Source organism: Pocillopora verrucosa, chromosome 2 (genome assembly GCF_036669915.1).
Source record: "Pocillopora verrucosa isolate sample1 chromosome 2, ASM3666991v2, whole genome shotgun sequence".
Taxonomy (NCBI): Eukaryota; Metazoa; Cnidaria; class Anthozoa; order Scleractinia; family Pocilloporidae; genus Pocillopora; species Pocillopora verrucosa.
Genome location: NC_089313.1, coordinates 14,994,186 through 15,010,108, shown reverse-complemented (window position 1 = coordinate 15,010,108; position 15,923 = coordinate 14,994,186). Strand labels below are relative to the sequence as shown.

At 35.1% G+C, this 15,923-nt stretch overlaps 1 protein-coding gene across 1 annotated transcript; it reads left to right on the top strand.

The window, feature by feature from the left end:
* Positions 1 to 80: 80 nt before the first annotated feature.
* On the top strand, positions 81 to 15,694 carry LOC131798553 (trifunctional enzyme subunit alpha, mitochondrial; the record flags this gene model as incomplete). The annotated part of the gene is given in 35 exon segments (XM_059116207.2): positions 81 to 241; positions 604 to 636; positions 1,439 to 1,509; positions 1,622 to 1,663; positions 1,784 to 1,875; positions 2,742 to 2,772; positions 3,152 to 3,199; positions 3,495 to 3,554; positions 4,254 to 4,373; positions 4,721 to 4,823; positions 5,566 to 5,635; positions 6,015 to 6,073; positions 7,166 to 7,236; positions 7,756 to 7,806; positions 8,299 to 8,355; positions 8,853 to 8,962; positions 9,514 to 9,562; positions 10,106 to 10,191; positions 10,281 to 10,316; positions 10,888 to 10,939; positions 11,363 to 11,446; positions 11,565 to 11,621; positions 11,874 to 11,903; positions 12,244 to 12,331; positions 12,488 to 12,540; positions 12,788 to 12,856; positions 12,981 to 13,026; positions 13,029 to 13,060; positions 13,579 to 13,637; positions 13,717 to 13,772; positions 13,999 to 14,051; positions 14,252 to 14,307; positions 14,576 to 14,666; positions 15,025 to 15,079; positions 15,396 to 15,694. Coding segments are annotated over 35 exon segments (2,304 nt in total). The 5' UTR covers positions 81 to 159.
* Between the last annotated feature and the right edge of the window lie 229 nt (positions 15,695 to 15,923).

The following is a 15,923-nucleotide window of genomic DNA, read 5'->3' as shown; positions in this document are numbered from 1 at the left end:
ACACGGAGGTCTGGGAACAAGACTGAACTTTGATACTAGTCGCGAAGAGCAGCTTGGGAGAAATGTTACGTTGACAAAGGCGCCTGCGTACATTGGCGAAAGCCCCGGAAAAGAGATAGATTTTTAGTAAACTTCTCTATAGTTTACTAAGGAAGAAAAATGCTCTCTTCAGCTCTAAGAGTTGGATTTAGGCGGGTTTTAAATGCTACTAGGAGGCATGTTTTACCGACAGTAAATTCAGGTATGTTTTCTGTTTATTTGATTACGAGACGTTTACGTGGAGAGGGATGTAGATATTGTGGCTTTCACGGTTGCACGTGAAATCCAATGAATCGAGTTTTACATCTTTCGCGTAAACGAATCTGGTGGTTTCATTGTTTATTAAGTGAATTGTAATTTGGAAAGTATTTCTAGTCATAGGTAGCTTCGGAGTACTCTTTTCGTATAGTTTTCCTGTACTTTCTTGTGACAGTACGAAGGTCACGCAAATTCGTCAACCACACCACCAGACCCACCCCCTGAGTTACTTCATCATAAAGTTTAGAATTTTATTGAATTCCTAGTTTTAGCTCGCAACATTTTCACTTCTGTTTTCTATTTCAGGAATTCTCACCCGGTCCAACCAGACTTCAGCAGGTATTGAAGGCATTTTTTCTAAGTTAGAGACTTTTTTGATCTGGTAGACAACCATCTGTCAAGTGGAGGTGCATATTGAAAAACCCAATTAAAACTCCTCATAAAGGCTGTATGCAATGGTGTGAGCAGGTCTAGTACAAGCCACAAGGTCTATTGTAAAGTCTTGCAAGATGCAAAGTGCTTAACAAATAAATTTGAGGTTGATGTAAATGAAGATGGCAAAATTTAAGCCTTGTGTTTTAGTGAAAGATTCCACTTTGTTGAGAGTCTGTTTGGTAATAGATCACAGATCATGTCAAAATGTAATGAGAACAAAAAGGTGTCACACAAAGTGCAGCCATGTATGTCACTGATTTTCCTACCACATTTTGATGTTTTCTGTTATCTATTGATGTACAAACCCACAGCATCACAGAATTTGTGTGTTTTATATGATAAAAACACAAAGCACTGTCAAAGGTGATGTCATCTATGCATCTGTCCTCCAACTGATTATAAGTAAGAACCAATTGAAATGATTGTTTACTTCAGCATGTCATTTCAAGAAGATAGAAAGAAACAAGGAAGAAGAGAAAGAAGCGTTTGTATGATAAAGTGCTAGTTTCTTGAGTGAGGTTGGGCAGACAGAAAGATATTTGGGTCTCTGTGATAATGTTCAGACCCAGCTACCCTCGGTCCCTATTTCATGACCATGACCAAAGCAATTTTCTGTTCTGCCCTCCTAATCAGTCAACAATTGCATTTCTCATCCACTTTTTTATTTGTTTATTTCTCATCCACTTTTTTATTTGTTTATGTATAGCAGACAACTGTGTAAAATGTCACATCCAGGATGGTGTAGCTGTTGTTAGGTTTGATACTCCAGACTCTAAGGTGAGTCTTAAATGTGGAAAAAAAAAAGTATTATAAGAAAAGCTCGGAAATTTCACTGTACGGTATAGAAGATGTAACTTCTTTGATTTGAATCTCTTACTTCCTCTGTCAGGTTAATGTGCTGTCTGAGAAGCTCACAACAGAGTTAGTGGAGGTAAGTATAACAAGAGCAGATTCTGCCTATTCATGTAATCATTATAGATTATGCTCATTGAGTCACTTCATTGCATTTATGTTTACTTGCTTATTGCCACTTATGTGAATAACTGATCAGGTAATGCAAGGTGTGGAAAAAAACCCAGATGTGAAAAGTGTTGTTCTTGCATCAGCCAAACCAGGATGTTGGATTGCTGGTGCTGATATCAAGTATGTAGGACAGTACGGTTTACAAATTATTATAATTGTAAAATGCACGCACCAATGATACCTAATATTAAATACTATTAGGGTTAGATATCATGATTTACTTGTGAGGAAAATAACAATGTTTCAACTTCATGCTTCACCTGTGCAGTGCTATTCTTTATAACGTGATAAGTGAAATGGTTTTAACCAAACAAAGAACATTGATGTAAGAGCAATTCATTAGCTCTCAATAGCTATGATGGATTTTTTTTTAACCCTTAAACTCCCATGAGTGACTAAGACAAAATTTCTCCTTACAATATCAACACAATATCAAGCATACTTGTTAGTGATTAAAATAAAGAAAGATGTAAATTAGGGGCTTATTAGTTGATCCAGTACCAACTTCTCCAAACTAATATCACAAGAATTGTATGGTAGAATGAATGGAGAATTATTCTTGAGATCTTGGAGGTGAAATGTTAAAGTTTTGTTGTCCTAATGAAGTTTTACCTCAAGTGATCTGCTATCATACCACTTTCCTGAGCAGCTAAAGTGTTTCTTGATCCTGGGTCCACCATGTTTTGGAAATTTCTTTAATTTCCACTGTCCCTGTTGATGTTGTTTGGTTGATGTCTTCAATTAATTTCTCCTTTTTTAATTTCTCTTTGACCCTGCACATGTGGCAATCAGGTTCCTGAACAATAAATTTCTTTCAAACAAGCTATGGGCACATCTTTAATTGGGTCACTCCCAGGAATGATCAACCTGGGTAGTGGTCATTATCTGAGAATATATTATTTACTATATATGTTAGCAGTTGAAAGCTAAAATCTTGAGCATGAAGAAGAGTGAAATAAGTGTAACACATGTCATTTTTTTCATAGCATGTTGAGTGCTGGTGACACTGCACAGAAGGTAAGTTTACATTCATGTATTTTTGTGTGCGTTTACACATTTATTGTTAGTTAGTCTATCACACACTGTTGTTAGTTATGCCAGGCTGACTGCCATAACCTGACCTTAACTACAAACTCAGCCAACAATACAATTCATATACATCATGAAAAAATGTGAAATAATTGACTGAAATAATTGGTAAGATCAGTAGAAAAAAAACAATTGCCACAAAATACAACTTGAAATCATGAGTAGATTGGTAGCTAGATTAGGAATTGTGGATGCAATGAAAATTCATTTCCTAACTTGCCTGGCTTAAATTTGAAATCTAAAGTGTTTTGTTTTAATCCCACATTTATTCTTGTAAGATTTTTAATATTACCTTTTATCTTCTAAGGTGGAAGAAATATCAGCAAATGGCCAGAAAGTCATGCAACATATTGCAGTAAGTGCCTAAGTCCTTTAGCTCTCAGATGTGATTAACATTAATTTCTCTCTGTAAGGTACATATGTTATCCAGCAGACAGGCAATGAGAATACACAAGCTTATTAGGTAGAAGTTGTTATCTTAATCTTATATCAATTTTTCATAACTTTTATTTGTAAGGAAATGTGTAGCAGCTAGAGGGGAGAATAAAAATCAGATCTTGAGAGATGGAATGTTCACAGTCACTACGTGACAATTATGTTTTTGATTTTTAAGATGGCATTGTAGTAATTACTTTGGGTCTTTGTTACAGGACAGTCCTAAACCTTATGTTGCTGCAATCATGGGATCATGCCTTGGAGGTGGTCTAGAGGTAGTTGCATTATTATATATGACCTGTACAGCCCTGTGCATGCTTTTGTTTAAAAAGTTTTGACTAACATCTTAAATGAGGGCCATATGCAGTGGCTTGAGCAGGGCTGGAAGAGAAATGGTGATATGATACAATGGTTATTGACTGTGTCAGGTCAGGTGGGATGTGGAAATATATGGCTCTGAGTCACGATGTTCCTTAAGCTAAGTATTTTCCCGTCTTGTCCTCCCACACAGCACATAGAAACTTACTATTCTTGGCTGCAGTTTGGAGAAATGACTTAAGATTGCAATATAAACTGTTCTTTGTTGTAGCCCATTGTCTCAAAAGCATCAAATTGGGAATCACAGCAAAGTACATATGGCAAAGGACCAATCTTAACAGGGATAGCTCTACTTGCCAAACATAGATTATCACTGAGAGAAAAATGCATCTGCAGATTATCTTGAAAGGATTAATGTTTTAAAATTTCCAATCAACATATAAGCCTGTGGTAACTGGGCAATAAACCATGGCATAAATGGTTTCCAGACAATCTTGATATATGTTTGTATGGATAAAATTTAAATTGATAATGCTACTAGCTGGAGTAGATATGCATGTTGGTTTCATGTTTAAAGCTAGTGGACCCTGTTGCTTATGTACCTGTAAGATATTGAGTGACCCTTTGAACAACCTGTCTTCTGTTTTGATCCTCAGGTGGCCTTGAGCTGCCATTACAGAGTGGCTGTTGATAATCAATCCACTGTCCTCTCTGCCCCTGAAGTCATGTTAGGTCTGCTTCCTGGTGCTGGAGGAACTCAGAGATTGCCTCCACTTGTAAGTTAAAATGGCATTAAAGAAAATCATGTATTTTCTAGAATTAAGATTTTTGATAATTAAATAGCAGGTCCATATCTAAGGCTTTTCATTAACCCCTCAATGGTGAGATGTGATTAACATAAAAGTTCTCCCTACATTTTCCATACATTATCCTGCAAATAGGTAATGAGAATACTCTAATTTATCAGGTACATTGTAGAGGGCATTATCTGATCTTATACCAAATTCTCCTAACTAATTTGTTAGGAAGTATGTAGCGGCAAGAAAGGAGAATCAATGATGAAATATTGAGAGTTAAACATTAACAATTTCCTCAATTTTTTTTATATATATGATTTATTTAGGTTGGCCTTCCTGATGCTTTGGACATGATGCTAACAGGAAAAAACATTAAATCAAATAAAGCTAAGAGAATGGGTCTCGTTGATCAACTGGTCAAGCCCCTAGGTATGCTGATTTGTTTATTGTATTGTAAACAATACCTTTTCCCTTACCCACTAGCCTTTAAAACTGTGATATTGAAATACTACCCAGTCCCATTTAATTTTATAGTTTCCTTTTGTTATGCAAATATGCAGAGAAAAGTAACCAAAAGAGACTTGAACCAAGTAAATTCCAGGTTTTTTTTTTTTTAACCAACCTAAGTGTGGTTTCTATGTTACCATCTTTATTAGCCCACCTGCTGTTGCTAATTTTCAAGCATATTATCTATCTGTAATATGATTATTCTGAAGTCCATGTTTGTGACAACTGCCAATTGGTAACAACAATTACTGAGTTTGTGTGACCACCCGTAAGATTTTGATTTTCTTTAAAAGTGGGTGGATGAGGATGAAATGGGCAGTCCATTTTGGAATGAAGCCTAAGTACTTTTTCTTGGGGGGGGGGGCATGTTTTACAGAAACTGTGGATAATTTGGTATTATCAACTGAGTTGATAATATAAATTTGGCTGCTGTAAAGAGTTCCTAAAGTGAAAGTTTCAAGCATAAGCCTATCATCAGAGGGAATGACAAAGGCCTAAAGCCCAGAATGTCAACCAATTTACATTATCACCTCACTTGATAATACCAAATCATCCTGAAAATGTTTTAACTGTTTTTTTTTTCTAAAACTAACCTGTGGCTCATTCCTAAAGTGATCTGAGATAATTTGCATGAATTTAAACTGTAAAATTGAATTGTTTACAGGTCCTGGGCTAAAGCCACCAGCAGAAAACACCTTACAATACTTGGAAGACATTGCAATCCAGAGTGCAAAGTAAGGTTAAAAGGATGCAATTGTGGAAAGCAGTTACTACAATTTTCAGTGGAGTGAGGCCAGACAGAAGTTTGGCAACCATTTTTTTTTTATCTCGCTGTTTTCATGGGCAACTGGCTTGGTTTCCATTGGCAGCTTATTGTTTGCCCTCTTTTAGCATGCTTTAATATTTGACAGTAAATTATAGACAGCTATTCAGATTTGGTTATCATTGGAAAGGAGGAAAGTTGCCCATGACAACACAGGTATTTTAAAGTCAAAAACCTGTCACAAACCTTTTGCATACTCCACTCGACTGATAATTGTAGTATTGTTCTAAAGCCTAATGGCACTTGTTTTAGCTAACTCATTATGAATCATTTTTATTATGATTGCATAGGGCTCTAGCTTCAGGAAGTATAAAACCAGATAGATCACATTCCTGGACGAACTTAAAAGGTAACTGACATGGCTGATAGTTTCAGACTGATACCGTAATTTCTGGTCATTTACCTGCTCGGCCGATTACCCGCACCGGCCGATTATTGCATACGGTGAAAAAAAAAGTCAACAGATTACCTGCACTGGTGGATAACCCGCACGTTATGTTATTCAACTTTTTGGTGGCGAAAACGTGACATTAAGGTGATACATTTCAGTCTTTTAAAAGTTGTCCGATCCAACTTTTGAAAACTTGAAAGCATCTTTGTTGAGTTTAAAGGTCAAAGAAATTCAGATGCATGCACAATTCTGTTTCAATATTAGCATGTACTTTATTGATAAGATAATACAGTAAAAACACTAGCAGCCCATGCCCAAATCTCAACGTTTCATACTTGACAGAATGTGAATTTGTGGCTACATTTTGTGCGAGCGATCTTTCAGCGCTATGTTGATTTGCTGAAAAAAAGCTGGGTAAATATTAAAACTTGAATTATAAAGTACTGTCGGCGATTTCTGAAAAAAATCAATATCTCCGGTTCTATTGGGCCTAACAAGTCCCTTAAAACGGGAAAATTCTCTTTAGCTCAAGCTAATGTTAAATGGAATTTGTTACTGATGCACCGGATATCTTTGGATTATTTTTGTCACCATCAAGGTTTTGTTTTCACGCGTGTGGATAGCAATTTGTTCGTCGCGCAATTAATTATGCGTGAAATAAACTTGAGTCGGCATCATGTTTTCGTGCCGCTTTGTGGCACTCTTAATACAATAAAATTCACTTGAGAGGTGGAAACGCATGTTGGTAATAATTTTTTTCAATTCAACCACCACTAGATTTTAAAATTGTCACATAACCCGCACCTCCCTATTACCCACAGTGGCGTGCGTTTAATGCAAAATCAACAGATTACCCGTGGGTAAATGACCGGAAATTACGGTACTTGTACTATATGGTAAGAGAGTATGTGAATACCAATAAGCCTTTTGTTGCAATTTTGTTATGGTTGTAATATGCTACATAATAGATATATGTTTAACTCAGTAAAGAATCTGATGGATAGGTGTGAAAACTTAAAGAAATAAATTATTTTGAACTTGTTATCCCAGATTTACAATATAAGATAACAACAGAAACAGAGTTTGGAAGAAACTTTGTAGTCAAGAAAGCCAGAGAAACAGTAAGTGTTCTAATGATTATAACTCCCCTTGTAATAAAATATGTTTATTTTTCATCCTGGTGTAAGATTAAAGATGAACTTTGTTCATTTGTCTCACAATAGAGTCGCTTTTGTTGATCACAATGTTTCAACTGCAATGCTGCTAGTCTTTGTCAGACAATGAAGACTAGCAGTATTGCAGCATCGCGGTTGAAACGTGGAAATCAACATCAAAAGTGACTCTATTGTGAGACAAATAAAGAAAGTTCATCTCCTAACTCCCCTTGTGTCCTTTTTTTTTTTTTTAAATCAAGTTTTCAAATTAAAGTTAGTGACTGGCTATAATGTGGCTTTTTATTGTTAGGAGAGGTGGTCCTTAAATGTTTTCTTTGGTTTATGATATAACATAATGCACAAAGATTTGCAATCGATACTGGCTCCCTGTAAAATTATTTTGTTGAATTTGAAAGCTAACAAGGTCTTTCAATAGAATTGTCACAGTTTTCAGCTTTAATTTTACATTTTCTTCTATTTTTCCAGGTTATGAAGAAGACAGGTGGTCTGTATCCTGCTCCACTTAGGATTATTGATGTAAGACAGTGCTTCATGATTTCTTTTGACAGACCCCAGAAGGCTTTATCTTGATATCATTTGTCAAAGGCAGTTCATGGAGCTCTATAATCTGCTCTTTTCTAATTTATATCTTCTTATCTAAAATAATTAATTGACAATATCTGGATTGGTGTCTTAAATGGCCATTTGCTTTTGACATGTCACTTCAAATGTTCTCTGAATATCCTTTACCACACCCTTTCTGCTTACAAGTCAGAGATCTAAATTTATTACTTTTAACCTTCAAACATGTTAATTATGACAAGTAATGAGCTTGTGAACTATATTGTAGAATAGTTATGTTCCTCATTTTAGCTTAGCCATTCATGTAGCACCTGATTGGTCAATATCAAAATAACTTGCTAGTGACTCCCCTAAATGTTACTACTCAATATTCTCAAAAGGATTCTTATCACCTGCCATGATAGTAACAGTAAATCTTACACTGTATTTTTGGCTTTTTCTTGGTAGGTTGTAAAAGAAAGTCTAGAAAAAGGCCCAGCACATGGTTTCAAGAAAGAGGCTGAGGTTAGTGTGGTTGACTGGAGGGCATTGCTTTAGACATTGTTGATAATGATATTTAAAAATTTTTATAGGGCGGTTGCTACAAAATATCCTACTGCACCATATGTACATGTAGCCTAATTAATATTATGGAAAAAGTGGCTGAAATTTGCAATTTTGATTTTCCTCATTATGTACTTGAAAAAAAATGAAAGAAAGTTTCAAGTCCACTTTTAAGAAAATATTTTTTGTTGGAAATAGAGCAAAGTAAATTGTAGATGGAAGCAGATTGCAAAGACTAGGGATGGCACTGCTAGACAATTATAGATCCATGAAGGTCTAAGAGTTTACCCTTTTACAATACTTTCATCAATCATTGTTCTTACCATTTTAGTTATACTAAACATCAACACAATAATGTACATGCAATAATTCACTGTGCTGCTGAAGGAGTGAAAACAAGAGTACTGTCGTTATTATCCCTGTGTGCTTGAAGAATTGAAAGGTTTTTTTGTTTCCAGGGATTTGGCGAATTAAGTCAAACTACAGAAGCCAAAGCCTTAATGGGATTGTTCTTTGGTCAGACAGAATGCAAAAAGAACCATTATGGTAAACCTAAAAGGCCAGTTAAGTAAGTAATTATAATTCAAAGAGTGCTTGAAAGAAAGCTTTGAGTGAATGTTAAATGCAACTTCAACACCTTCCAGTATAGCTTTCCCACCTTAATTGTTTAAAACTGTGCTTTCTATGAATTAGATGAAACACCCATGGGATATTTGTTTTTACAGTTTCATATGAATTTTCAAGAGATTGCATACATTTTTACCTCTTTTTTTTCTGGTAACATATTGAGGAATTTTTGATGAAACAACCTGTAATAATCTACACCAACAACAAACTTTGTTTTCTAAAAACAAAAAAAGTGGAAATTAAAGTGCGTGTGTGTGTGTGTGTGTGTGTGTGTGTGTGTGGGTGGTTTTTATTTTAAGGGAGACCCTAATAAGACCTGTTTCTGTTACAACGTTTGTTAGATTGAACATGGCAATGTACTGTTTACATGTCTATAACTCATTGACTGTTATTATAGTATTTAGGTTGTTGTATTGCAAGTCTAATGACAATGATGCTCTCTTCAAAAATAGTACTAACAATATTTTGACAATCACTTTGTCTCTTCATTAGCACTGTTGCTGTCCTAGGTGCTGGTCTCATGGGTGCTGGAATCGCACAGGTAAGTAAGGAAAGCTTTTATGAAATCAAAACTCTGGCTCAAAGGTTTGCTACAGTCACTAGCTCTTGTGAGTATGTGGTGAGCTTTCTTGATTAATTTTTTTGTCTCTATTAAGTGTGGTCTACTGAAAATTTTTAGGTGAAAATATTAGTGTAAATATTCTGATGGGCCGGGGACCATAATTATTACACATGTATCTTGCTAAAATCACTCTGCAGTGACTGTGTTGCGTTTTAATGGGAAAATACTTAAATACAAATCTTCCAAATGGCTGCAGCACTTTTTATTTTCTATCTCTGAAGAAGAAGGAAAGGGTTTAAGTGTTCAGAATAAGGACCAGACTTTTGGCATCATCTTCCTTGTATCACTAAAACTCCATCAAATGCAGCAGCAACTTCCATGAACCATTTCTGTTGGTTAGCTAGTATTCTAGTAACAAATTGTTGGGATGGTATTAAGTCAAATCAGAATGTGCATACCATTCACCTTTAAGGATTCTTAATTTGCAGTAGATATAATTATTATTATGTTTATTTATTGTAGGTCAGCCTTCAAAAGGGGCATCAAGTGATCATGAAGGACAATATTCTAGAAGGACTTACACGAGGACAGGAGCAAATCTTTAAGGGGTATGTTGATGAAAGCACTGAAATTTAGAAGTAAAAGTTATCAAACATTAGAATGGCTTTGCATCTAAGTCTTTTTGTCTTGGCTTTAGATTTAATGGTCGTGTGAAGAAGAAGGCCATGACATCGTAAGTATTCAGCTTCTGTCTAATGGTACTTTACAAAAATAAAAGGAAAAGATTTCTCTTTCACTGATTCTTTACCCCAATTTTTTCATCTAATAACAATCATCTTGATGAAAGTTGTTTCATATGTCAAGGGAGAACTTTTGAAGTCCAATCTGCCCCAGTCCACCCCAATCTTTTCTAATTCACTCCAACCCACTTGTATCCACTCTGTTAACCCTTTAGCTCCCATGAGTGACCAAGACAGAATTCACCTTATATCAATACAACATCAAGCAGACAAGTGATGAGAATAAAGAAAAATATCAATGAGGGCATGATTAGCTGATCCACTACCAAATTCTCGAAACAAACACAGTGAGAGTGATATGGCAGACAGTAAGAAGAATAAATAATGATATCGTGGAGTGAAAGGGTTAAAATCCATCCAACCCGGCCTATCCATTCCAATTCCATTCCTTGTAGTCCTCTCTAGTCAACTATCTAAAGAGAGATTTTGCTGTCAATCGTAGATTATTTTAATATTATTGATATTAATAACGATAATGATGATATTGTTATTAAATTTTTGCAGATTTGAAAGAGATCAAGTGATGTCTAACTTGTCAGCTCAATTAGACTTTACGGTAAATATTCTTATTCTTTCTTAGATTTTTCTGGAACAGGGATTTTTCCCTTTGCCCTAGCAACAATCCACTGTGCATTAACAATTATTTTTTATTAATCTAATTTAATCGAATGAAGAGGTAGACCCTTAATGTGAACTGATTTTTTTTTGCAGTTTCACTCTTGCAAACAGGTTATAAAATTAAAGAAGTGGAAGCTTGATAGAACAGTATATTATCGTAACTACTTGACAGGGAATAAAGCTATAAGAGAGAATTACAAATTATGATTTCTTTGATCTTGCATGGTTTTGGGCTAGGAAATATTAATATCATACTGTGACAACAGACTCTCTCTCCATTCCTTTGAATGCTTGCTGTAAGATCAACTGGATTTCTACCAACACCGTATGCACACTTATATGTATTTTCCATTTATTGTAGAATTTTCAAAAGGCAGACATGGTGATTGAGGCTGTCTTTGAGGATATTAACATCAAACACAAGGTCATCAAGGAAATTGAACAGGTCAGGCCAATTCTTTGTTGTGTATCCCATTTTATGCTCTCATATTCTCATTGTCTATGATTGTAATCAGTTAGTTTTTTCAGAAATATGATGAGGGATTTTTTTTTCATGTCTGTAGGTCATCCCTGAACATTGTGTGTTTGCATCAAATACATCAGCTCTACCTATACATCAGGTCAGTCCTGTTCCCAATACATAAAGCTTACTTTTTGGTGTTGAAATTCAACTTTTCAGCGCCATGGTCTGTGTGTTTTACCTGTGGTAAACCCTTACTGAGGTTACATTTAAAAAATAAATGCACAGAAAAAATTAAAGTTTGGACTGAAATAAGTTGATATTTGTATACTTTTTATTATGTTTAACTGTGAAAATATGTCTGTCTGTCCCTTGCATTGGACTTATTTGTTGTAAAATAAATATTTTCCAGATTGCAGAAGCTAGTAAAAGACCTGAGAAGGTGAGGGAAAGGCTATAGTTTATAACATTTCAATGTGATTTCAGCCCAATTTTGTAGAGGAAGTATAAAGTTCTCCAAGGATCTGTAATCAACACATCACCACTAAGACAAAAACACCATTTATCTACAGTATTGCCATGTATAGGGCATTTGTCAACCTCTAGTGGATTGCACAACTGTTGATAATAATTGTTACCATGGGCAAATAATTGTAACATTTAATTCCCTATGGTAAATAATGTGGCTGAGTTTCTTAATCTTTAAAATCAACTTTATTGAAAATTACATATCAATATTATTTATATCAGTTAGTTATTTCATATATCCCCACAATGTACAGGTTATAGGAATGCACTACTTTTCGCCTGTGGATAAAATGCCACTTTTGGAAATCATTACCACAGACAAAACTTCAAATGACACAGCTGGTGAGAGGATTTGTAAAATATTATTATCATTTTTTAAAATCAATATTTACTTGTTGTCATGTGCATTTATTTGAAAAAAGGATGCCAAGACTGCTTTCATTTTTTCACCAAAAAAATAAGTTAAGCATTGCATGTTTGTTCTGTTGTTTTTGTCAGCTGCTGCTGTCGATGTTGGTTTGAAGCAAGGGAAGACAGTCATTGTTGTAAAGGTGATTTATTTTATTCTGTGTTTTTTTTTTTTTAATTGACTCTCTCCGCCTATCTCCATCCATCTGTCTAACAAGAAACAAGTCAGGTAGCATTTAGATTTCTGTATCAGAGGTACTGCTCAAATATGAAAGTACATACTTATCATATAGTTATTTACTAGTAAGTAGTTTACTTATACAAGTCATATACTTTGCCAGCAAGAATCAACATCCTTCTCTAACTTGTAAGTGATTTGATTAATTAAAGGATGGCCCAGGTTTTTACACCACACGAATCCTGGCCCCCACATTAGCAGAGGCAGTGGCTCTTCTTCAGGTGAGATTGATAGGTAGCTGGTCATATGTATGAGCATTTTTTATTATCTGTGGAGTCACTTCTTTTGCCATAAACAAAAGTAACTCCATAACATCTCCCTATTCTTGTTTACTTTTTGTTGTAGGAAGGAGTCAGTCCAAAGGATCTTGATAAACTTACCAAGCAGTTTGGATTCCAGTTGGATCAGCTACTTTGGCTGATGAGGTGGAAATATAATATTTTTATTTTCCAAATTGAGAGTTGTTGTTGTTGTTTGGGTGGATAATAGCTGTGTATCTGAAGATGAAAAATGTAGTTTAATGTCAGTGCTGGGGTGATTCATACAATGTAATTGATATGACTGATTTGGTGTTTGACTGCATCTGCATTTTGGATTTTAGTGGTTTACGCTGTACACAGTAGCAATAATTATATAGCTTATTAGTAGTAAGTTAATACCTCTACAGCTTATTAGTATAGTAATGGTCTTCAATTAAACCTATAGGAATATAATTTCATTGGAAGAGAATTACTATGAAATCAAGCCAAAAGCATACACTACAGTTTCAGTCATACCACAGTTATGGCAACATATTATTGAAAGAAGGTTAACAATAATAAATAAATTAGAGAACAGTTATGTTCAGTAAGGCTTTTATTTTAACCTAACCTGTCCCTTGAGTAGGCATGTTACTTAAGTTCTGTGCCACAGTGCTAAACAGTTTGACTCTTTCTTTGTTCAGGTGGGTATTGATGTAGCTGCTCACGTTGCAGAGGATCTTGGGAAAGCTTTTGGTGAAAGGTGAGAGTTGCTTTGGTAACAAGGTTGGTAATGATATCAGTTTGTGACAATGAGTGCTTTTTTCCCCTCTGGTTTCTAGATTTGGTGGAGGTGATCCTGGAGTCTTAAAAGCAATGGTTGATGGAGGACATTTAGGTTTGTTACTTGTTTTCTTGAAAAATTCTTCCATTTTTTCAAGGAAGACACAATGTCTATCAAGGTGTTGTTGTATTTTCTTCTTTTCCTTTAAATTTATTTCTGGTCATTTCACCAGCTGACAGGTTAGAACTTGCTGTCAATATTTGAATTTATGATAAATATATTTTGTACATATTAAGTTAATCTTTGAAGTACTAATATTTAGTATTCTTTATGTTAATAGGAAGGAAGTCTGGAAAAGGCTTTTTCATTTATGCTGGAAAAGGCAAGAGAGAAGTAAGTAATCACTTCAACTACTTTAATAATAAATTATATTATTTTAGTTGAAAGCAGTTGGTTACCAAGGTGAATTTCTAATCATTCAGTTTATTGCTCTTGTATTGTTTTTGGCCACATTTTGGCCACACAAGGTTGGTTTATTCAAAATTTGTGTTAATGAGAGGTTTAGCTCACTCCTTAATCTTTTTTTCTTATAGACCAATGGTGCAGCAGAGAAGATTCTTAAAGAGTTTTCCACCCCCAAGAAGGGAAGGTCAGTATGATTTCGCTTATTCCATGTGTTGCCCTTTTAGTCATTATTATTTCAGAGAAAAAATTGATCAGGAATGTTTTGAATTCTCCCACTTCTCCAGAACTGTAAGCACTGTACAAATTTTAAGTCCTCATTGAAAGTGATGGCCAGGTTTTTTTTTGTCTGTCATTGTTTTTCGTTCAACAGTTAACAAATTTTCATTACAATCACAAAAACCAATGCTATTTGAAACTTATTTTCCTTTCATTATCTCATTCTTTTTCCTTAGTCATGATGCTGAGGAAATTCAGATGAGACTGGCAGCCCGTTTTGTCAATGAATCTATACTTTGTCTACAAGAAGGAATTTTGAGAAATCCAGTAAGTGTGACTTTTTGCAAGCCAGTATCAATTTGTCATTCTTCCAACATTTAGAATAGAGGCTGAGCTCTGTGTGGTAACCAACGACATGACCAAAGAATCCTGTCATTTAAGCAATTTTGTTGAAGTATACCAAACATTTCTTTTATCACTATATCCTGTAATGCTGATGTCTTATTACATACTATTGCATAGAAGTACATGAAATAAGCATGTATGACTGTTCTCAAAGTGAGATCATTAATAATCTGAGATTGCAATCACTACTTAGTGATGTTATGTTGTCACTGAATACTGCTGGTCTTCATCTTGAGACAAAGTAATATCTTATAAGCAAAATATTCATTTTTCATTTTAGGTTGATGGGGACATTGGTGCTGTATTTGGTCTTGGATTCCCACCTTTTCATGGAGGTTAGTTTAAAGAATTTTTCTTAATTTGCTGAGAGCTCTTACTAATTCCATGGTTGAATGTTAATGAAGCTATCACAAAAGCCTCCACTCCCAACCTGACTCTGTAGACAGTACTTTCTAAGCCATGTCCTGTATATACCTGTATGCTGTATTCTCATCATTTGACCATACAACAGCTTGAGATGCACAAGGTTGGCACCCTGTTCAGTTGTTGTCTCAGCCATGTGAAACCTTTGTCCTCTAATTCACAATTTGGAGTCTCTTTTAGTTAGGTAATCACCTTCAGATCACAGATAATAACTGTAATCTTTTCCAGGTCCTTTCCGCTATCTTGACACCTATGGAGCTGACAAATTTGTTGAGAGAATGGAAAAGCTACATGAAACAATTGGGGGAGAACGCTTTGTTCCCTGTCAGATGTTGTTAGATTATGCCAAAGATCCAAGCAAGAAGTTCCACAAGAGATAATGCTCTGATAGTCTTTGTACTGTTGGGCATTTGCCTGATCACAGAGTCTGTTAGTTGATTTTGCTTTCTTTCCACAAATGGGAGGCTGCATCTATTTTTTTACAGCAGGAGTAGATGTGAATTTGCAAAGATTGTGTCATTTCTTTTATAGGGTTATCTTTACAAAGATTCTTTAAGTTTTCCCAGTTCAAATCTCACACCAGGAGTTTCTCTGTATACTGATAACCTAGTGGCAGCTATGCTAATGAGTGTCAACATGTTGGGTGTGAGGAAAAACTAAATAAAGGCCACACAAACTTCTGCTTTGTCTTGTAATGACAATTTTACAACCTGGTCTATTTGACACTGGTAACATAAATTGGACATTCCCTGAAAT